The sequence below is a fragment of the Chlamydotis macqueenii genome, chromosome 2 (assembly GCF_036417535.1).
Source record: "Chlamydotis macqueenii isolate bChlMac1 chromosome 2, bChlMac1.mat, whole genome shotgun sequence".
NCBI lineage: Eukaryota > Metazoa > Chordata > Aves > Otidiformes > Otididae > Chlamydotis > Chlamydotis macqueenii.
Window position 1 is genome coordinate 50,887,670 of NC_141557.1, and position 23,304 is coordinate 50,910,973.

Consider the following 23,304-nt stretch of genomic DNA (forward strand, 5'->3'; position numbering starts at 1 on the left):
CTTGCTAAATCAGGCTGAGACTGGCTCAGTGCTTCTTCCCTCTGTAGATGATAATTATATTTTAATATTAAACATCCACATGGCTTACACAAGTTCCCTGATTAACAAAGCACTTTCCCACTTGGTTTGATAAACAGGCACCTAAGTTTAGGTGGGTGCCTGTGGGCCTGGCTGGATCAGGGCCTCTGTGAGCAGAAAGGCAATTTTACCTGTTACTGAATTTTCACTGCACACTTGGAGGCGATGCAAGTAATGACTCTTCTGTCTGATGGGTAATTGGATTGGATGCCACTGGTTACTTTGGGAGGCTGAAGGAGATGCCGCCTGATTATTCCATGTCGCTCCAGCTGCTTCACGCCTCTCCAGACTTAGGCAAAGATAAAAGGGCTGAAACGGGAACGCCTTTTTGTATGAAATCAGCTTTAGAACAGAGTGGTGTCAAAAGCAGAAGTTTGTTAGGGCAGGACAAGGTGTAAAATGGATGTTCGAAGAGCCATGAATTTTTATAGCAAGGTGATTTCAAAGTGCTGATTCAGGGAGCGGCGTCCTGCTGCAGCCTCATGAGAGCAAGGTTGAAAAGAACTGGTGACAGTTTCAAACTAATTTAGTAGTATATATTTACATTTTATTTTCACTTCTACCTGGGAGGCCTTGAAGGTCTCTGAAGAGCAGAGCTGGTCTGGTGATGCTTAGCTTGCGGGGACACATGTAGGGCAAAGGAAACATTTCATTAGCCATCTTTCTCCAAGTGGAAAGGTTGCTATTGGAAATAGAAGAGTTTTCTCAACTGATGTGTTTTTTTCAGCAGAGAATTTCTCAGTTTTACTGTAGTGACCTTGCTGGAGGTGTTATGCAGATATCAGTAGCTGCTGGGTTTTCTGCTGTCTCGGAAGAGCCAAACAACCCTCCTCATGTTGTGAGGCTCACCTAAACCCTCTCTCTTCCTATTTGCCTCTTGTTTACAGACCATGTCCTATAAGATGTGATATATGGGACAGTCACAAAGCTGGGGGACCCAGTGCTGCCTGTTCCAAGCGGGATGCTGACCTTGGGTTTCAGCCCAGGGAGGGTATGGCCACAAGACAGCAGTGCCTGTAGAGGGTGGGAGGGAAAAGAGCCACTTAATGCAATTTTGCCAAGGAATGCAGCCAAGGGCAGGCTTTCTTTCCTGTGACACTTAAGGATGTGTCTTGAATGACTTTATTTAAATTGTCATTAGAGGGCTTTACAGCCTGATTGAGCACTGCAGTTAAACTCTCCCTTGATGAAACCTCATGAGTCTAATTTTAATCTTGTAGGCAACATGGTGTTCAGCCTAAACTGATTATATTTTGGGACTCCTCTGGGTTGTCGTGAGGGGGAGGGAGTCTGGTTGTCTTTTGTTTAATAAGAGGCAGCATTTTTTTTTTTTTACAAGGTGTGTCTGTATCCTCTCAGTTTCTCTTGAAATGCCTCAGATTTAATATGCCCTTCCCACCCACCTCCCCCAAGGGGTGAAGGCACCCCGGAGATCTGTGCTGTCCCACAGGCAGGCCAAGCGCAGGTGGGAGGCTGAGCCTGCAGGACTTCATTCCCTGCCAATTAACAGGGAGTTTGTTGTGCCGGGGTAGTTCTTGAAGAAGTCAGGAAAAGTAATGTAGGAATCTGCCAGGCTTCACAAAAAAAAAAAAACAACACAGTTTTCTGTAAATGCGTAAAATGAGGACACTGAGAATGCAGGCACGATACTTTGTGCAAAGCTGCTGACTGCTTGCATCTTTCCCAGAGGAAAAAGGCTCATCCACGGGGTTTTCCCAGGGCACAGCTCCCCCTTCCCCCCACCAAGCAGCAGAAGCCCGGTGCATCTGAAGAACCTGGAACTGAGAGCAGGGAAACATGTGAAAGGTTTCTCTGCCAGGATTATGACATTTAAAGAGCGCCAGTAGGATTATTTCGGCTGTTTTTCACCCGCACTGGTCCCTTCGCACGCACTACTTGACTCACAATACCCTCTGTCAGTCTCCGACCTTTCTGAAAGCCCTGGGTTCTCTCTTTTTTGTCCAGAGCCCAGGGTGGGTGCAGTGATTCCGTACACCTATCCACCATTTCACCCATCACAAATAGCCTAAGTGCAGCCCAGCTTTCACGTAAACATTAGTCTCATGCCCTGGTTCTCTTGTTTCCAGTACGATTCGAGGTCCATTGAAAACAGAGGTTGAGGCATTAGATTGGGCTGACTTGTGGATGGCTTCTCCAGTGTCCAATAAGGCTGTTTTCAGCCCAAGCTTTTCCTTCAGTGAGGACCTTTACCGAGACCTCCCCACTGATCTTTATGAGACCTGTAAGACCTTACAACCTCCAAGCCTCCAACTTCTCATCAAACCTGATAAATCACAGGTGAATGCGTGCACACAAACACGTGCACACACACACACACACAGGGTACCAGTGCCTCAGACCCGTTTCCCCAGAAAAACCAAGCTGAAAACAGCACATTTACAGCTGGGCAGTGTTGGATGCTCCAGTGGGCTGCATCGAGATGAGAGGGGATGAAGGAAAGCAGAGCTGGGAGCATCCTGACGGAGGCTGTCAGGTTAGCAAGGCTGCACGGGAGGGGATGTGGGGAGGCTGAGGCAACACGAACCTCACCGTCAAAAACATCTCGTACCTGCGGCCATGCTCAGACCAAACGATGAAGCGAGGATAATGACTAAGAGCAGGTGGCAACACCAAATTGCTGAGCTGTGTGTGGGGGACAGCGGGAACCAGGAAAAAAAATAAGTATTGTGCAAGAGAAAGCACCCTTTCTAAGGCTTTATTTTAGATTTTTATTATTACTTTTAATCATGGCTATTATGTCTTGTGGAAGTGCCCCATTGGCATGGCTGTGCTGCATAACTGCATTTTCATCACCTTGAATCCACTGCAGGGAGGGGAGCACTGGTGTGATGCAGAGGTGGCCAGGAAAGGGGTGGTGAAACGATCTCGTCGGAAAATGCCGCTGTAGGAAAATGAACATGCACAGAAAATGCGTGAATTTAGCTGAATTGTTGGTGTAGGAAGGGAAACCGAGAAGCTGAAGAGGCTGAAACTTGCATCTGGCTTTTGAACTGCTGTGAGTCACAGGTCTCCTTCCATAAAGGATTAGTGTTTCAGGGTTTCTTTTTAGTTCTAGGATTTCAAGTGCCATAGAAAATTGTAACTGAAAGAAAATGTTCTTTTTATTTATTTATTTATCATTTTCTATTAGAAATTGTGTGGCTTTCCCCCCCCCAAAAAAAGAAGGCAAATCTCAGCAGTCTGATCAGAAATTGTGGCCTTCGCACAGCCCCAGAACCTCCATCACCAAACCTGCTTGGCCCAAGGAAAACCTGCCTGCCCGTGTAGCTGACTTACAGTAAAAAGGTATGCATAACCTGTCCATCAACAGTAACTCACACAGAATGAATCGCAGTGTTTTCACCCAAATATATTTCTGACAAACTGATTTGATGAAAAAAGCTGTCCAACCTCCCCCCCAACCCCCCCCATTTTTGTGGCTGGGGATTGGCCACAGTCATGAATCAAAACAGCTTGTGGGGAAGAAGAAAAAGGAAAAGCAGGTAGTTTTTTTCTCGAACCACTTTTAAGTTCACGGACTTAAGGAAGCTTCTCAGTGATGGGTTTCTGAAGACAGGTCTCTGAATTAAGCTAAGTAGTTAAGTGACTGACAAGTATTCATTCAGATCACCCTGACTAGAAAAAAAAGAAAGTGATGTGAATTTAATAACTTTGTTCCTGCTGAGCATAGAAATTAAACACAGCCAGCAGCGGCGCTGTGCTCAGCCTGGACCTGAGCACTGGCTCGCACTCAATGGCCCTGCGAGGTGTCCCCTCCACCCCAGGACAGGCATCAAGCGACTGCTGTGCCAGGCGAGCCCTCACCAGCAGGGAATTGCTGCCTGCAATTTTCTAGTGCTTTCCACAGTGTAAAGTTTCCCAGAGGTTTATAAGAGGAGCAAGCCCGTCAAGCAGGCAGGAGATGTAAGGAGGGAGTAGCTTGCTTCTCCTGTTTTGATGAGGCTTGATAGACCCTTGATGCTGAGTTTTGCAGGGACTGAGCAAGGTACTGGTACAACAGCGCTTTTAAAACTGATCCCACCCAAGCAGAGGTACTGATGGGTGATTTAGCACCACGCCTTGCTGGAGGAGTGCTCTGGAGGAGGCAGTCTGAGTGGCTTTGCACCATCTGCCCAGTACAGGAATTCCTCCACAAGTGCTGAATAAAGTGGCTTTGCCTTGTGGAAGCCATCCCTCGGCACGCGATGGCTCCCTGCTCGTGCTGCTGAGTGGGGCTACTGCCTAAGAAAGTCATCTTGGAGGAGCAAGTGGTTCCTGCTGCTGTCAGCATCCCCAGAGTGTGTGAGCCATATGCGCCTCAGGCCAGGTCCAGGAGCCCAAAGGTGTCTCCTTTGGGCCCCAGCGTTGCTGGGTGGAGGTGAAGCTGCTCTTCTCACACTGTGAAGGGAAGAAAGGCATGTCTGTAACTGCCTGGTTGGCCAAGTTCCCGATGGAAATTAGCACCTTAGTGCTGCTGAGACCATCTTGTCTTACTAATGGCATATCAGGGCACCCAAGATGCTGTAGGAGCACAATTTTATACTGTGCATTGGAAAAGGAAAAAAAATAAGGTATGGTGAGATGAGAACTCCTAGGTGCTCCCCATTTGCTAATGGACTCATAATTCTCTTGCTGACACATTAGCACATTAAAAAGGCATTTTCCAGGCTCTTGAACGTGTCAGTGAAGGCCCATTTCCATCAGCCTTCTTTACACTTCCCCAGCTTCTGAAGCCCGCTGACACAGATTCCTGTGGGCAACCATCCCTATCTCCCAGCCAACTTGGTAATGCGCCGTGTCTTCTTCCAGCACACCCTGACCAGTAATGAAAGGATAACTCTCCCCCCCATTTTGTGCTTGGATGAAGCCATAGCCCTATGACAACACTGTCTAACATGAGCCAAAAGTGCAGCACCAGGAATCGTTTGGTCTAGGATGTATTCAGGTGCCCACACTCCAGCTGAAAACATTAAATGTTGTTTCCCTTACTGCTGTGATGAGGAGGGCCACAAAGATGATCAGAGGGCTGGAGCACCTCTCCTATGAGGACAGGCTGAGAGAGTTGGGGCTGTTCAGCCTGGAGAAGAGAAGGCTGCAGGGAGACCTTATAGCGGCCTTTCAGTACCTAAAGGGGGCCTACAGGAAAGACGGGGAGAAACTCTTCAGCAGGGCCTGTTGAGATAGGACAAAGGGTAATGGTTTTAAAGTAAAAGAGGGTAGATTTATGCTAGATATAAGGAAGAATTTTTTTACACTGAGGGTAGTGGAACACTGGAACAGGTTGCCCAGAGTGGATGCCCCATCCCTGGAAACATCCAAGACCAGGTTGGACGGGGCTCTGAGCAACCTGATCTGGTTGGACATGTCCCTGCTCCTTGCAGGGGGGTTGGACTAGATGATCTTTAAAGGTCCCTTTCAACTCAAACTATTCTATCATTCTGTGATTCTATTCTATGATTTGAGCCAGGCTGTAATTTACTCCTGAAATATTCTGGAATGAAGAACAGAAGTTAATCTTTTTGGGAGATAGGTGTGCTTATCTTCAAGAAAGGAACAGTGTTAGTAAAGTAACAGAATTTGATTCTACTGTTGCAACGAAGATAATAAATATTCATCTCTGAAAGACAGAGTTGGATGTGAGGATGATAAAATAGGTGTGCAAGACCAGAGTGGCTGGTGCTGAATAACTCATGAGGAGAATCTTGGGATTTAGTGATGGCATCAGGAAATTTAATGTCTTGCATGAGCCGTTCACTGCAAACAGAGAGAATAAGTTCTGTTCTGTCCCGGTGATTCCCCTGGTATGAGCACGAAGAATAACTCCCAGTAGCCCGTCACACTTGGGACAAATGCAGGATTAATAGTGTTTCGTGTTGGCCTGTACCCTACCCGCCTTATTGTGGTCTGAACCTCCAGGGGATGGGAAGGTCTTGTTAATTAATTCTCTTAATTCAAGCACCTGTAACTGATTTATATGCAGTCTAGGGCCTGATCCTGCAGGGTGTGAGCTGCCTTTGGTGAGGTGCACAGCTTTCCAAATCCCCAGCAGAGAGGAGTTACTGGATCTTGTCCTGCAACATAAGCAGCAAGGGTAGCTGGGAAATCTCTACTGGTTTTTCCCCAGTTCAGCTAATACACAGCATTTGTCGCTCATCAATGCTGCAGATTCAGCTCAGCCAAAATTCACCTTCTAGGGATGGGCTGCATTTTTGGTTTCACCTGAGGGTGAGAGCACATTTTAGATTTGATATACCAGCAAGGCCTGGAAGAAGATGAGAGAAAACAGCGTTGGAAGGAGCAAGGTATTTCACTGCTAAAAGATGCAAAGGATGAATCGTTCTTCTTGCCAGAGGAGGCAGAGATGTCGCCTTTTGGCAAGGGCTTGAGCTGGTCCCCACCAACTGCTCTTCCAGCGTGACGTGCCCTGTCCCCAGACCTGCTGCAGTGATCAGCCTGCTTCTAAAGCAGGAAACAACTTGTCCCAGGGACAGTCCTAGCACGTGCGTGCATGCCCACTATGCGGACAGGAGCTGACGCTGTGGTCTTGTTCCTCTTTCTCAGGCGGTGCCATGGTGCTGAGTTGCACCTGGGGAGCTGAGGGGCCAAGCAGTGAAAACATAAGTGGGACCAGCAGCTGAGCTTCGGCTGTCCCTGCCCTCTCCGGATGGTGAGACCGGTAGGCGTGATGGATAGGCCATTCAGTGGGTCACGGCACCTTTCCCACTCGCGGCTGAATCACCAAAGAAATGAAGTTCCCAAACAATCAGGCAATATTTTAAAATGAGAGGTAACAATAAGCCCTTGTCCTGCTGAGATTGCAGCTCCCAGGCCTGTTCTGACAATTAACCTCTCTGCTGCCAGCAGGGATGAGCCCACAATCCAGGCAGGGTCCCTCCACCTCTCCGTGCACAGCTTTCCTGCAGGGATGGCCACGTCCTGCCTCTTCCACCCTGGGATGCAATCCTGCCCAGACAGCTCACAAGCAAGCCCAGCAAACCTCGGCAAAGGCATTTGCCGGAGGAGCCGATCTCACGCTGCCTGGTGCCCTGACCCGGTGCCACACACCTCTGCCACAGCCCGTGTTCTGGGATGGACAGCAAAGTGCCTCATGCATCCCTCAGGGCAGTGCCTGAAGCAAATAAACACATTCACAGATAGAAGTAGAAACAGCCATAAAAATGACGTTTACTTATTAGCACCAGAATTAACTTCTAAAATTGAGTGAGACCAATTCTGTCACGCCCCTCAAAGGGAAGGCTTGCTCCTTGAAATGCACAATAAGGCATTTCAGGATTAATTGTCCTTTTGAATACATATTGAATCTTTCCTTCCCTTTCTATTGCAGAGATTAAAAAAAAAACAACCATGAAAGCTCTCAAATTAAATATTGCAGATAGACAAACTAACAGATAACAACTTTTTTCTTTAGTCAAGGGGAAGAAGAATTGCTTTCATTTTTCTCTTTCCTTGTAAATGTGACAGAAGAAATGTCTTTTCAGATAGGAGTCTTTTCTCCCAGATGTATCCGGCGTGCGCACATGCATGCATACATGTGGAGGCTTCCTTCGGCAAAAAAAGGACAGTAATTCTGACTGCCCCAGTACCCATCTCTAAATGCTGATAGCACGTATTTATGTTGGCACAGTATTGCTCTGTGCTGTGTCCCAAGTGTCCCAACCAGAAGTGAGTAGCTGTAAGAAGTGACGAAAGCCTTTTAGCTACCACCTGTGGACAGGGAAGATTAACTGTTAGGGCAAATACAGTAAATGGCTTCTGTTGGAGGAGGAGTTCTCTCTCAGAAACGCCTTTAGGAGAGAGCTGTAATGCCAGGGGAAGCTCTGAACATGGGTGCCTCCAGGACAGTCGGTGTGGAGAGGCAGTTGGCATCACCGCAAAGGCTGAGGACCCACCAGTCGTGCCCTGAAGGCCAAATGTTATCGTCTGAGTGACCACACTGTGCCAAGGAGAGCAAAGTCCAAAGTAAAAAGTGAGAATGGAGATAATCTGCAATATATTTGCTTTACAAGCGGTGGCAATTAGCAGGTCAAATTTTAGTAACTGAAATCTTGGGTCAGGGTATCCCAGCAATTCAGTATTTTTAAATCTGCCAGATTTTAGGGGACCGATACAGCTGGAAATCTACCTGGCTGTCCTTCCTATTGCAAATCCAAACCAGCACTTCAGACAGCCTGTATTCACCGTGTGTTCTGCTTTATCTTGCTGAGAGGAAGGGAATCACGCATTTTCACCTGGATACCATAATCTTCCACCATCAGGTAAGCTTTCCTCGTGTATCAGCATGCTTTCCTATGGCCTGCTTGCTCACCTGCTGCATCAGAGGGTGTGACAACCATGTTCAGAGAGCTTGAGTGGTGGCTCGACAGCAGTGTGTAGGCAATGCCAAATAGCCTGCACTTCTAGGGCAAGGGACTTCTAGACCGCTGGCTTTGTCTCCTGATTCTCTCCTGTGAGCTACAGTTAAAGATGGAGCTGGTGTGGTCCAGAGCATCCTTTGTGCTGCATCCCAGGTAGAAATGTTTAGGATTCCCTGGAGAAAACATGCCCACCATGCTAGAGGAGTCCTTTAGGGAGATGAGTCCTCCTCGGGGATGCAGGGGAGCATCCTTTGTCTCTGCAAAGGGAGTGCTTTGCCTGTGCACAGGCGAAGTAGGGGCTTGGGAGCCATGGAGCAGCTGGCATTCTTGGCAGGAGCAGGACTGGGTCACCTCTCAGAAAGCACAAGCAATTGCCTGATAAATATAGCCAGAGAGTTGTAGATAAAAGTTACAGCTTACCTCCATCTGCGGTGACTGTAGATATTTTTGCTAGTCATCAAAAGGAACTGCTGGATGTAGGATTAAAGCAAAGGAATTATGGTAGACATATTAATTATGAATTTTGCATCACGAATTATTGCCTAAAATAGCGTGATGCACCAAATACATCTAGGGCAAGTGTTCTCTAGTTCCAAAGGGCTGGAAATGACACCAGCTTCAGGAAAAAGAAATAATTTCTTTGTATATCCTAAAAAATTGGGCAACTATCCTTTACCTATTTGGCATCCAATAGTTCCTAATCTCTGTATACAACTTTAGCCACAGCCATGCTTCTGCGTTTTGGCTGCTCATCTTGAAAGGCTTCACTGGGATTTGATTTTCAGAAGGTCAGTGCTAAGCATTTGCCAAAACCCAGTTGTCAGGAGAGGATCAGAGAACCAAATACTGAGACACCTGAATCCAGGTGGTCACTTTTGGGCAGGAACATGAATCTCTGTATCTTTACCTACCTCTTCTCACTTCCTCATCACTAAGTGCCCAGGAACTTGCAACATGGGATTATTAAAATTTCTTAACCAGCTTTGATGGTTTCCACATTAGAGCTTTAGGGCACGAGACTTCCTTTCCAGAGGACTCTCAAGGCAGGAATTTGTCTACAGAGGACTATAGAGGGCAGAAAGTGGAAAGGCTCAGGTAGAAGAAAAACACCAGTGAGACCTAGATACCCAGATCACTGAATAGCTGCATAAATAACGTTTTTTGTTGTGGTTAAGACTCCCAGGCTTGTCCCTCTTGGTGTTAACCCCAGCCATGCTGATGAGACACCTGCCTATACACTGTGCTCTACTTTTGCCTCAGCCCAAAAGAAACTTTGGTCTGCTGCCTGCCCAGCTCCTAATATGAAATGAAAATCCCTATCTTGCACTTTATCTTTTATCTGCACTTTTACCAGCACCATTATCACCGTATGGCTGGGAGGTAAGATTAGTCAGACTTCCCGCTGGGGATCTGCAGCATCGCCACTGCACAGAAGGAAGCACACCCATCGACCACAGAGATGTTTCTGATATGCATGGAATAAATTTGGACATACCCAGCCCTACAATCATGATTTCTGCTTCCTGGAAAACATTTCTTGTAATCTGATTGCTTCTAGAAGCGGCTACTGGTTTGTGTTCGATTCAGGGCCCAGAGATCTCCAGAACATACCTCTTTTCTTCCTTAGCTTTATGTGATGGGAATTTCTTGAAGAGTAACAGACTTGCTGCTGGGGTCTCTGTCTGCTGTCTTTTTTGTGAGACTAGAAGAGCCACTTTCTTGGGCCCTCAAAATGCATTTCCACTTACTCATTCTTCCAGAAGCGATGGAGGTAAAGTTTGGAGGGTGAAAGTCACTCAGTCCCCACTTTGTTGATCTGGGCATAGTGTTAGACCAAGGTGTTTACTCAGATATTTTCATTGCAAGAAAGGATTCCAAGGACAAGGAGTTTTATTTGAGGTTATTTAACACCCTCAAGCTTTGTTGCTAATTTATGTCTGTTGCATTAAATACATAAACATGGAGTCTAAATGATGAATAGTGGTGAACAAATAACCAGGAGACAAAATCCATCAATACTTCCGTCTTAATTTGGTTTCCAAGCCAGAAAGACGGCGGAGATGCTACTTCTGTGTCATGCTTCAGTAAAACCCTGGGTAACATTTCTGAGTCCTCCTTATTGGCAGTTGTATGGCATTCATCCCACATTATTTAGGCGAAGAAAAGAGAATCCCTGCTAGGGTGTCCAGCAGCTTTATTTAAAAAAAAAATGAAAAAGGGTCAGGAAAGCTTGAACCATACTTTTTCTGTGGCTGTGGGTGTATCTTTGCAGAAAAAGGAGGTGGGTCCAGCATCAGCAAGCTTGGAGCACTTCATCGTGGCAGACAGATTGATTTGCAAGGGAAAAGATTGCCTGCTCATCTTGTCTGAACAATTTAGTTGGCTAGACATTGTTAATGTGTATGCCTATACCTCTCATATTTAATAAACCTTGTACCGAGCATATATCAGGGTTCAAAAAGGATTCAGTAACTCATCGGAAGATATTACAGCTCTTTTTTATGCATCCAGAGCGAGAGCAGAAAGATGTCAGAAAGGTATTACAAGAGAGTGAACGTTTATCTGAATTGCTATTTATATTTCATTGAATTGGCTGAAAAGGACCGCAGAAGGCCAATAATGAGCGAGGGAGTCAGGCAGGCAGGCAGCCAGCCCACTGCGCACAAAGGACTGTGTCTTGATGGATGATTTAACGACTCCAACGTGTGTGGAGGGGATGGAGCCCAGGTGGAAATATTCTGCGTTCGGGGCACAGCTTGAGTGGGGAAAAAACGTGATGTGGTGCCTGGTTTGATGGTCCTTGTGCTGCTGGTTTTGATTCTCACGGGGCTCTTTGTGAATGCAGGAGTCATGCCTGCCTTCTCCAGGTTCAAATCTCTTCTGGGATGAATTAACTTGTCAGATTTGCGTCGAGCCACAGCCACTCACCTTACCACATCCTTCAGAAGGAGCCTGAACAAGTGCTGTTGTGTTGGTAACAGAGTATTTTCCCAACAAGAAAATACAACTCTGAGTCTGAATTTGGGAAGAGATAAATCTGGGGGATGCCCAGCCAGGTTAAGGAAGCAGAAAGAAGGAAGAAAGGTTTCTGAATGCAGAGCCATTTTGGAAAGGCACGTTTCTGCTTTATGGTGAGGTGACAACGAACAGCGGTAATTAAAACCAGCTGCCCATGTCATCTTCTCATATATATGCAAGACTAAACCACCCGTGTCAGACATCAGCATAAAATCTGCTGCAAGTGAAAAGACAGACAAGTGTAAATAAGCCCTCCATGAATTTTCGGTGACAGGACTGAAAGATTCGGTGTGAAGGGCTGACCTCATGCCCGAGTTTGGCTTGTCTGTATACTACCAGGTTCTCTGTGAGGTCGGTGCAATCTTTACTGACTGTAACCTCAACCCCAGCTTGTTTGAATTAGTGGATAAATAGTCCTCCAAGTGCTCTGAGCACTTTCATACAGGCTGACTTCCCCATAGACCATGAAAACTCTGTACATGGCTGGCTGACCAGTGACTTGCTTAATTAACATTTGAAAAATCAGCTTGCACTGCCTTTGCATTTTTATCTATGGATGATGGATGCTATCCTTGCAGGGCCACTGTCCAGCTCACCTGCAGGTCTTTTATTATCAAAACAAATCAGTGAAACATCTCTTTGAAAAGAGAAAAAAAAAAAATCCACCACCCTATTATTGAACTGTTGAAGTGCCATCAACAGCACATATGTTGTACATATGTACAGGTCCCTTTTCTGAGCACAGAAGTCCCAGTACGAGCCTCAAAAAATCAGTTTAAATAATCTTGTGAACTTTGATATGTGCTAAAAGTGCCTCCAATGACATTTATCACTGTTCTCTAACCCAAACACTGGGAATAATTATCTTTTATTGGCATATATGTTCTCTGTGGACATCAAGCGGCTGTTGAGCTTCATTTCTTTTATTTACATTACTAGACGAAAGATCAAATGGAACAAACATAATCAAACATTTGTTTTTCTTCTCCTTTGATGTTGTGGTGCTTCCCTTGTAAATACTTATAACCTGATAGCATCTGGGGCAAGCTTTTCCCCCTCCACTACAGCTTCAATCAGTGCTAAACTAGGAGCCTAATAGAGGGTTACATCTCTGACAAAACCTGGATGCCATAGCGATAGCTCTGCAGGGATCGATGCAGTAGACTGGATTTTAGCTTGCCTAGCAGGCTACCAGCTATTTATGGCAAGGCAATAATGGGAGAAAAATGCCATCACGCTGACTTGGTAATGCTTAACTCTAACTTCTTCATGATTTAAATGAGTGCCCAAACTGCAGGGCAGCGCGGAGTCTGTCCCAGGCTTCCTAACTTGTATTTACAGCTGGCTCTGAGTGACTCTGCTGTCCGAGGGCTCTGACTAAGCCTTTCTAAATGGTCCTTTCTCAGTACTATTGCCACACCCTCTTGCTCCTTAATTGCCAGAGCTGTTTCATCTACATAATTGCAAGAATTAAGTCTTCTTTAGAACTGAAAATGCCCACAATTGTGCCCACACATCTCAAACTTCGAAATCTATGCTGGTAAGGTTACTTCTGGATTTACAGTGTCATCTGCATGTAGTAAGAACAACAGCCAGGTTTGTTTTCCTGCACTAAAACTGATCAACTAAGGCAATGCACTGCGTCGCCAGTAACGCAGCTGTGTTTTTCACCAGTTCCCTATTTGAAAGCCCAAAGAGTCTCGTTCCCACGTTTTGCTATACCCAAAGCTGAAGTGAGTTGTGTCAGTGATTTACGTTTCCAGGAGCGCAGATATCAACAGCTTTTGCAAGCTGGGACAGTTACTTTCATTAAATGTTGCAGAATAAAGGCTAATCATCTCAGCCACGGCTTGGCAATAGCTTAGAACAAATTTTCAGATCTGAGTGTAGGAAAATATTGGTTTAAATGCTTTCCCTGCAGCTTTGAATGACACTGAGATGGAGAGAGAGTCTGAAATAGATGCATTACTTGAACTGCAAGCAGTAACTGATAAGGAAACTGGGGCAGAGGGAATGACTCAGTTGGCTGTGCTGCAGTAGGAAATCCACATGGGGCTTTGGAAATGTTCATCCGTGCCAGTGATAATGCACGAACTGCAGAGATGATTATGACAGGCAGAGAAATTCAGAGAGAAGTAATGAAAAATAACCAATGCAATGAACCAGTGGGAACTTCAGAGTCAAAGGGCACAAAGGACAACATTTTGAAAATAAAAGGAAGAAAAGGGACTGAGAGGATCTTTGATCTAAAGGCTTCTTCCTGCGGGTTTTATCTCTCCAGACAGAAAAATACAAGGCATATGTCAGTCCCTTAAGAACTGAACAACACGTCAAAGAGGAGAGAGAGAGAGGGAGAGAAGGCCTTCCAAGAGAACATTTAATCATCATAAAAATGCATGCATGTATGTGACAAAGAGAAAAAAGTATCTTAAAAATAAATATGTAGAAGAAAGCTTAACAAATAGTAAAAAAAAAAAAAGAAGTAGTAATGTGTGCAGTGACTTGGACAGAATAGGATAGATAAATATACACTGCCAGCTGATCTCCTTTCATAAGATGATTATTCCATATTTCAAGGGAGTTTTTCAACCAAGTGGTCTCTAATCCTGACAGATGACATATCGATGCTTACATGTCCTGTTTTGGGGCTTCATGCAAGTATTTTCCATTCTCTTCTCTTTTTGAGGGCTTTTTTCAATGTATTCGCTGTGCACATAAACAGGTCTTTAGGGACCCATTATAGAAGGCAGTGTTGAGAATAACCCCATCCTCGCATCTCATTTTGCACTTCTAGTGGCAATCACATGAAAGTGTCCCCTTTGGGGAAAGGGTGACTCTTAAATTGCATTTAAGCCTTTATTCAGAAAATCAGAAACCCTAACTCAGTTCCATTGCAGCTCTATCAGGGGCAGCAAAGGTGGAGACTGAAACCTCCCTGGTCCCCTAGCTTATTTGTCACCACCACTCAAACCACTGTACATTAGGTGTCAGAAACTAATATGGAAGTACAAGAAATGGAGGAATGTCATGGGTCCTTCAAACCCCAGCAACCACACAACTCCTCTTGGGATCCGCCGTGGGATCTGTATTTCGACACGAGCTATGTACATGCCCTGCCACAGTCTGCTCTGCCTTCATGGAAATTCAGGTTAGGTTCTGCTCAGCTTCGCCTGCTTTGCCTAAGGTTTTTGGCAGCCACGCACGTGTGCAAGTTTCAGCTCTGCCTAGACCGGGAGAGGCTTGAGAGTGCAGCTGGAGAGCTTGAGTTGGGAGTTACCAAGCAGGGAATGTTGTGGTCCATTAGCCCCTGCAGCCCTCTCTGGTGATCCCAACCACAGCCCTCTCTTGCGTAGTGTGTCCCCCACACATCACACTTGCTACTGACCTGCGTGTGGGAATACAGTAGCTGGCATTTAGCTCTGTGGACCCTCACATGCGGTGCAACTCCCCAAGAAACATAAGCTGGAAGGATGTAATAATCATCTCTTGCACTAAGGGTGAGACTAGCAAGCTTCTCAGTGTGTCCTGGCATCCTGAGAGCAAATGGCAGAGAGCTGCAGGACTTTCCTTCAGAGTAGCTTTTACCAAAACCCTACAGATAATGTAATGTACATTCCTCCTCCTTTGTGTGCTGAATGGGAGGAGCTGCAGGTCCTCCCCATTTCCTTTGTAGGAAGCAGCAGTCTGTGTGGGGAGGTGTATACGTGCATTTTTTAATTTATGTATTTATTATCACTAGTCCAAATTCAGCCTTGAAAAAAATTCAATTGACCCTCCATCTTCTGTCTAACAGTGTGCTAGACAGTGTGACCTGTGTGTCTGCAGAGCTGGGTCACTGCCAGAGCACAGAGGGTTGCCCATCTGCAGGAGGTGGTGTCCTCACCACAGCTCTGGCTCTACACAGTCCTCACCCCCTCTTCAGAGGTGACACAGGAAGACCTGGAGAGAGACAAAATGTTGATCACATTCTCAATTCTGTTCAAATGTGTAATGTTGCAGTTTGTATGATTTGTAATGCGGTTTCCAGGAGCATCTCCGTGAAGTTCATCCCTGCAGCCCACTTGGTTCTAGTGGTTCCTCCAAGGCAAGTGTTGGGACCCTGGGGCACCCGTGGGCCATAACAGCCCTAACCAGCCCCACCCGGGACCCCCACCCAGGCACCTTGCCCAGGGACCACTTTGCAGCTCAGCCCTGAGCACCTTGTCCCCACCTGACCTATGCTCCCCTGCCTCCTGGCTGGACTGAGTGCAAGCCCAGGCTACGAACACATCGAAAAAACAAGGAGGCTGGGAAGTCAGAGATGCTTGCAAGCTGTAGGGTGTTCCTACCAGACCTTTTTGGAGAGGGGACATCCTAGGTATCACCCCTGTGCCTTGGTGCTCCGCAGAGGGCAGAGCTCTGGTCTCCTATCACTCCTGCTGCCGCACTCTTTAGAGGCAGCATCTCCTCAGCCACCCTCGTACCAGGTCTGCTTCTCTGGCTTAGATGTTGTACACAAGCCTAATGGAAGCATTTATGATAAAATCCCTTTGTTTGGGACACATCTGATGTGGTTTTTACCTCCTATTGTCATCATTCATGTACTTATTAAGATAAACAGACAAAGTCATATGTCTCTTCACTGCTGTACCAAGACGGCTGGAGGTCTTAGTGTCATAGAGACTTGGAAGTAATATAAAATCTACTTGGCAAAAGGCAGGGCTTGCTATCGGATTTGAGTGGGAAGGAGAAAGATGTAACACCGGGAAGGAGGGGCGGGGGAACCTTCCCAGCTGGCCTCTAAATTTATGCCTGCAAATCCTTCATTTGTCTGACCAGACTGCATATTTTAAAAGCTTTGAGGTTTTTCTTTGATTGGTTTAAGAGCTCGGCTAATGCGTAAGGTATAGTGAAAACCAGCTCTGCGTTACACACAATTCTGGGTTATCTCACCACTCTTTCCACATCCTTAAATAAAGGAAAATAATACAGCTGATTATGGGCTAGAGCTGTATGCTTTGCAGGTTTACATGCCTGGGAGCAGCTTAGGATCCATCTATATACAATATAAGTGCTGTTGTTTAGGTTTGTATTTTGTTATAGATATAAACTGGAAACCATTCCAAAGACCTCTCTGCTAGGAAGATTTTTCTTGCCTATTATTAGCACTCTGCTTTTGCAGCAAGAGCTCATAAGCCAATACGCAGAGTTTTAGAGGACTTCAAAGTGTCATTGAGAACCAAGTGATATGTGTGTTAAAAAGGGTTTAATGGAGCTGCAGTCACTGTAGCACAGTGTCTTTTTATAGCAAGTTTTTAAAGCGTTAAGAAAAACATCCTGCAGATTTCAGTAGGATTGGAATATGGATAAGGTACTTTGCACTATGATTTTTGTTTATCTGCTATTAAAAAAAAAAGAAAACTCGCATTTCTAACTGTAGGGAGAAAGATAAGCAGGAAGAAGTCTGCAAAACTGAGGCAGCAGCTATTACATCTATTTTGAGTTTATGCTTTTTTTTCTTTTTAGAAGAAAAATATATATTTGGAAATTCATATTGAAGCTTTTAACAGTCTTTCTTTTTTTTAAGATTATAATCTGAATTATAATATCACTATCACAAGGCAAATTCTACTTATCAAAGTTGAGGCAAAGTTTCTGGGACTGTCTGAAAATGTCACGGGTCAGGCTTCCACAGAAAAGAAGTGGTTTGCAAAAAACCACATTAAATACTAAAGCTGACCTAATCCCTGTGCAGTCATGTTGATCTGCAGGAATGTCTGAAGATTTGGCAGGGAATCATTGATTTGAACATATTCTCTATTTTTCCTTTTACAACATCATTTACGAGTCTCCTTTAATTACTCCCGAGAAGCGCGTGGATGCCAAAATGTGACGGGCTCCTCATTGCCCTTTAGTAACCCCTGAGGACAGCCTGCCCACTTCTGAAAGAGCGGGGCAAGAAGTGGGAAGGAAAGATGAGCACCCGTGGCCTGCTGTGGGGGTAAGAGACTTGCCCTGGGTTATACAAAAAGGTAGAGGCAGAGGTGGGATGTAGCTTTGGCTCTCCCACAGGTGCCTCAGCCTGATATTGTATCCTTATAGCCATCCATGCATTCACAGTGTCTGGGATTTAGCTGTTTGGGCTTGTTCCACCTCTGAAGTGACGTCATTTAAACGTCTTACTCCCTGCTTTTGCTTCAGGCTGGGGAACAACACGTTTCTGCTTTATCTAGGAGCATAAAAAACCAAAAAAGAAGCAGGGAAACCTTTAGCCAACATGACCACAAAAGCAGGAAAGGATTAGAATTTTTCAAGCCTCGCAGGCAGCTGGGAGCTGCAAGGGAATGTGCTCAAAGCTGATGAGAACAGGGGTTCAGCTCCCGCTGCTGCCCTTACGCTGGCAGCTGCCTCCCGTCCCCCTGCCTTGACCCCGGCAGAACTGAAGTCCTGACAAAACCCCGGCGTGGGGGCCCCACCCCTCCCACCCCCCACGATTCCAGCCCGAGTGGCCTCTTTCTTTTATTTTTCACACCCAGTCTTCCCGAACGGAAACCCTGGTCAAAAATCTTACAGAAGCAGCCAGAGATATATATTTTTTTCTTCTCTGTGGAGGAGGGCAGAGGAGTGATGGCAAGGCAAGGGGGGGGAGGGAAGGGTTTGTGGGGTTGGTTTTTTCTTTTTCTTTTTGCAACACTAGTTGTTCAGGGGAGTGTCTTGCGTTATTAATGCTGAGTGGCTCCGGCAGCTACTGTGGTTTAAGGTCGTTAGTCATCCGCTGCTACCGCAGGAGACACGGGAGCCCTGAGCCAGAGCTGTTCATGCAACTCTCTTGGTCCTTCCAGGCCAGCAGGTTGGGAAGAGAAGCAAAAGGGGTAGCGGGGGCGCGAGGGGGTGTGGAGAGCAGCCCGGGGCTGTGGCGGAATCTTCCCACTCCGGTCGCGGGGTGCCCACGTTTATGGGACTGGCTGGGTTGTGGTGGGTGGGTGCACAGCTGCCCCGAATGACCTGAGAGGGGCTAAGGGGTGCGTGAAGGGCAGGGGCCAGGACACCACCTGCCATGTGCGAGCGTGGGATCCTCCGTGCATCTCGTGAAGGTGCAGATGTTTGTCCCTGCCTGGGAAGCAGCCCTTGCGTTACACATAGCTACACAGGAGCACGAGCCTCTTTGCTCTTTGAGCGGCTAATGAGACAAGCATGCAGGATGCTCCCCAGGCATTAAGGGAATGCAGGTCCACGTGCGCCCTTCCCACCTGATTTCTTCCTTTTTTCCGTTCCTTAGGATGAGGGGGTCTAGGCAAACATTCCTTAAGTTATTCTGCATCCTCTGGCTCATACTTCTGCTGATGGCTGCCTCTTCCTCCCCTCTCCCTGATGGAAACCACTCACCACCCTCTGAGCTCCCTTTCGGGCTGTACAAAGGACACACCTGCGTTGGTAGGTATTCAGGTTTTGTTTGCCTGCTGGACTAGTTCATTTGTTACTCCACCGGTGAGCTGAGAATTGCTATGCACACCATAAATCACTCCTTTATCTGTTTCAACAGCTATACTGCAAAATACTCACAGTCTTTGGTGAAATAATCACTGAAGATTTTGCAAGGCCAGCATGGGGCCTGGAGTTATTTTATGATTTTGTTTTTGAGCAGCTGCTTCCCAAAGTTCATGTTTTTGTTCAGCAGGGAATGGCATCTAGAAAGCTACCTTTAACATTTGTGAGTCTGGGACCTGGAAACAAGGTGTTACGAGGTCCTAGTATTTGTTAGGATTCATGATGTGTTTTGCTTTACTGCAGGAAACCACGGTTTCCTCAGACTCATGCAGGCTCTCCTCATTGATTTAATTGCCTGGAAAACTCTTAAGAATAGTTGGTCCATCCTTGGGCCAGAGAGCTTTGTGGTCTGGATGGTCATCTCTGGATAGCCGAGTTGCAAGGACTGTTTTGTCTCATTTCCTTTCCTTTTTGCGAGCACGCGTCTGCATCTCCAGTACTAAAGTGGGATGAGTGAGTTTTGGCAATCCTCTCTCGTGTGACTGCGGTGATCTCCACAGCAGCTATAGCTGAGGGTATCCTGTAGCCTCAGCTGCCTAAGTGGTTCCCAAGGCAAAACCAGTAGCACCAAAGTCAAGGTGAACTGTGGGTATCTCTGCACCAGAAATGCCCTTGGCCTGAGACTCTGTATACCTAGAGAGAGATGGTAGCTTGTATTTCTCATGTTAGCAGATGTTAAATGATGGATATGTCTTATGCATTATGATCAAAAGTTTTATTTTATCTTCTTTTAGCTTTTCAGGGCACTTTTGTGCTGTAAACATAAACCCCGTCACAGTTCTCCATCCTTCAGAAGGAAATATTTCCTTTCAGCCCAAAATTATTTTCACTGTGGCTCAAGGAATACAGTTAGAAATAATAATCCAAAGCTTGTTAAAAACAGTTTTTTGCCTCACTTCTGAGCCATCTACAGTGACTCTGCAGATTTCGGTGCTGGCAAGGCAGAGCGAACCGAAAGTGGAAAAAAGTCGGGGCAGGGAGCCTTGCGCAGCCCCTGTCAGGGCTCAGCCACCAGTCAGAAAATGAGAGCAAGTGGTGAAAAGGAGAAATGGCTGTCGGGGAACGACCTTGTTTGGGCCAGCAGCCACACAAGCAGTGACTGAGCAGCTGCCAGAGCGAAAGGGAAGTGGTAGTTTTTAATGGCGAGGTCTTTAGGCAGCCATGGTTTTGATGGCAGAGGAAAGGCGGTAAGGCGGTGAGCGTGCTAATCTGTAGATATTTACACTGGTGTTTTTAAATGTCAGATGTGCGCGTTGTCTGCCCTTTTTATCCCATCGACCCAGCAAGGCTCTAAATTCCTAAAGTGACTGCGCATTGCACTGAAGTTGCCTTGCACAAGATAAATTGTGCTTTTTCTTCCTCCCAAAGGGAGGAAAGCTGCATCAGCCCCATGGCTGGGACCACCAAGCATCAGCATGTTCATTCAGAGGGGAGACACCAAAACACCTGCCTCCCACACCAATTGCTCTCTCTGAGGCATCCCTTCAGCTAAAAGCATCCACATGAGCTCGACTCAGGACCAAAACAGACTGTCCACACCTCTGTAAACCACAAGCTAAAAATGAAGTGTGCAGAGCGTTAAACCTGGCCGGGCCGGGCCTGGCAGGGAGGACTGGTGACTGCACGCAGGCAGGCCTGCTAGCCCAGATGGCCGCCTCTGGGGTTTCACTGGTGAGCTGCTCTCTCCACTAACTCTTGAAAACACTGACAAGCCATCTGTGTCTCTTCGCTTTCACAAGTGGGAAAGGGAAAGCAGAGAGGAGCTGATGATCGCACTTGTCGTGGCGTGGATTGGGGTAACGTCCATTCTTGCAGCCAATTCAGTGACCTCTGCCCTCTTAGGAGCAGAAATTAAGCTGAGATCTGCTTCATCTGTAGGAGGAAGATTGTGATTTCCTCTCAGCAGCTTGACCCCAGGCCCTGCTAGCTCTGTTTGCCATCTGGGAAGGCACTGGGAGAGAGGCATGAGAAATTCCTCTGTGTCTTCCTGGCCTTATAGATCAAGGCAGGATTTTTAATGGGAGAAATGCCGGCTGCCAAAAGTATAGGAGATTTTTCTTGAAGAAATGGATGTTTTCATGCAAGTTAAATGTGTGGTCAGGTGTCTAATCTTTCAAAGTTATTTGCCTCTCTTTTCTGAGGGAAATGAGGTGGCTGCACATTGAACAGTCATTTCTGATCGCTCCTGTGTGTGCACCACCCGGATGATAGAGATTGCTATGTTAGCAGCCAAAGCCGGCTAGAAAATGGATGCTATTTCAGTAACAAAGCCAAGAAAATATTTTCCATTAAGCCTCTCCACTGAAAGCCTGCTAGCAGTGCTCCCTGGGTAGGCGCCATTTCCCCCAGTATATTCTGATCGTACTGGGAAAGTGGCTCAATCCTTCAAGGGACTCGTCTGCTCTTAGCACATCCTGGGAAATGCATTTTGGGTGGGCATCTATATCCCATATGCAACAGGGCTGGAGGAGAGGAGAACATGCATTCTGTGAGGGGCCACAGCAGGCTGAATGATTCAGAAAACTCATAGGGGGATATTGGCCAAAACATTTCTACTTTCAGATTGTTACTTGTCTGAAAAAAAGAAGGTGACTTTTTTTACTGCAGACTTAATTGTGTTAGAAAACATTTAGACAAAAGTTTTAATCAGCTTCAGTAACTATAGAAAAAAATCACATCATTTTTTTTTGCATTTTCTTGAAAAATGTGGCTGCTTCATTCAGAGAAAGTCTTTTCATAATTGACTTGGTATAAAAATAAAGCATCGGGAAAATGTTCCCACCTAAAAAAGAATGCAATACTGCTGCCTTTTAGAATTATGGAAAAGAGGGGGAAAGGACCTGGTGATAATCCTCCCAGCCACAAGATCAGATGGAATATACCTGAGCAGTTCCTAACCATCCCCAACCTGCTCTTAAATAGATACATGGTCTTCCGTTGGCCCTATCACTAAAACAATTTTCCCAATGTCTTACAGTCTCTTTTCTTCATCAGTGTTTCCTACTTCCCTAAGCTGGAAAGATACCCCCATTTTTGTGTACCATGACATCAGCTCAGGCCCTTCCTCTGGACCTCTCGCGTGCTCTGTATTTGACATATGCTTCTGCTTTTTCCTTATGGTAGGTAAAAGGGCTTTAGTAAGTTTTCCTATATGCAAAGGCCCATGAAGCTGGTTTTCCTCATATAAAGATGGTGAGTTTTTGCTCTGTGTGCTGGTTTGGGAGCTGGATGCTAGGTTTGCTTTTAATTTCTGGCTTTGTTACTGAATGGCAGTATGGCCATGGGATTTATTCAGGCTGAGACGTAGAACCCTTTTGCTAGGTGCAGCCTGACAATTTCAGCAGAGCATCCTAAGCACAAGATGCTGTCTGTATTTCTCTTAAAAATTAAGTATGAAGGAGCCTGTCAGAGACTCAGGTCTTTGACTTTCCCCATCTATTAAATGAGGAAAACACTGCCCATCTCAGTGGGCAAGCAAAGTTTTATTTAAGTTGATGTTAAAGTACATAAGACAGTACAGTAACACTGGTAACTGTTGACACTGGTGTTAATGTTTCATCATACGTAAGATTATGTTCTTTATTTTTCTGCTGTTTCTGATTAATTTTTTTTTTCTTCCACACCTCCCACCACCCCAAATTACCCTCTTAAAGGGTCTTGCAAATTGTCCTATCCTCTAGCATAGGTGACTTCATCCAGAGGTATCTGAAGCAATCTCAGGAAATGCAGAAACTATCCTGGAGGATGCCTAAAGCAGGGGAGACGCATGGTGAAGAACAATTCCTAGAAAAATCCTGCAATAGTTAAAAAAAAACTTTATAAAAGCACCTTTCAAAAGTAAACATGAGTAAGAGCCTAACTGGATTTATCAAGGAGAAACAGTGTCAGATCAATCTAATTTTATTTACTGATGGCATGTAGACATGGAAGAAGAAGTAGATGTTACAGCTTGACTTTAGTAAGGCTTTTGGCACCATCTAAGCACTAATCTAATGTCTGAGAGATATGTGACATTGATTAAGCTTCTACAGGGCAGGACAAAACCGGTGAGTGGCCTCGTTCAGAGAGTAATTATGAGTGGCTCAATCTCTAAGTGAAATGGTGTACAAAATTAGATCTTTCTTGGACCTCTGTTTTGAACACAGCATCATTCCATATTTTAATTACACAGGGTAATGAAATAGTGTGCTATTAAATTAGCAGCTCATATAAAGCTGAAAAGGTTTGCAAGTACAATCAGGTTTAAATACAAAACAATCTCGAAAACTTGGAGTACGTGCCCCCCCTCAAGAGATCAATTCAGCAT

At 45.8% G+C, this 23,304-nt stretch overlaps 1 protein-coding gene across 2 annotated transcripts in view; it reads left to right on the top strand.

The window, feature by feature from the left end:
• Window positions 1-17,423: 17,423 nt before the first annotated feature.
• AOAH (acyloxyacyl hydrolase) overlaps window positions 17,424-23,304 on the top strand; it is an 82,736-nt gene continuing 76,855 nt past the window's right edge. Inside the window, exons 1-2 of one of the 2 annotated variants that reach the window (XM_086741661.1) lie at window positions 17,424-17,451; window positions 18,730-18,884. In XM_086741661.1, coding sequence (XP_086597787.1) covers window positions 17,426-17,451; window positions 18,730-18,884 — 181 coding nt within the window. In that variant the 5' untranslated portion in view covers window positions 17,424-17,425. Of the gene's footprint in view, window positions 17,452-18,175; window positions 18,301-18,729; window positions 18,885-23,304 lie in introns of those variants that run through there. The other variant, XM_086741660.1, reaches the window with a different exon arrangement.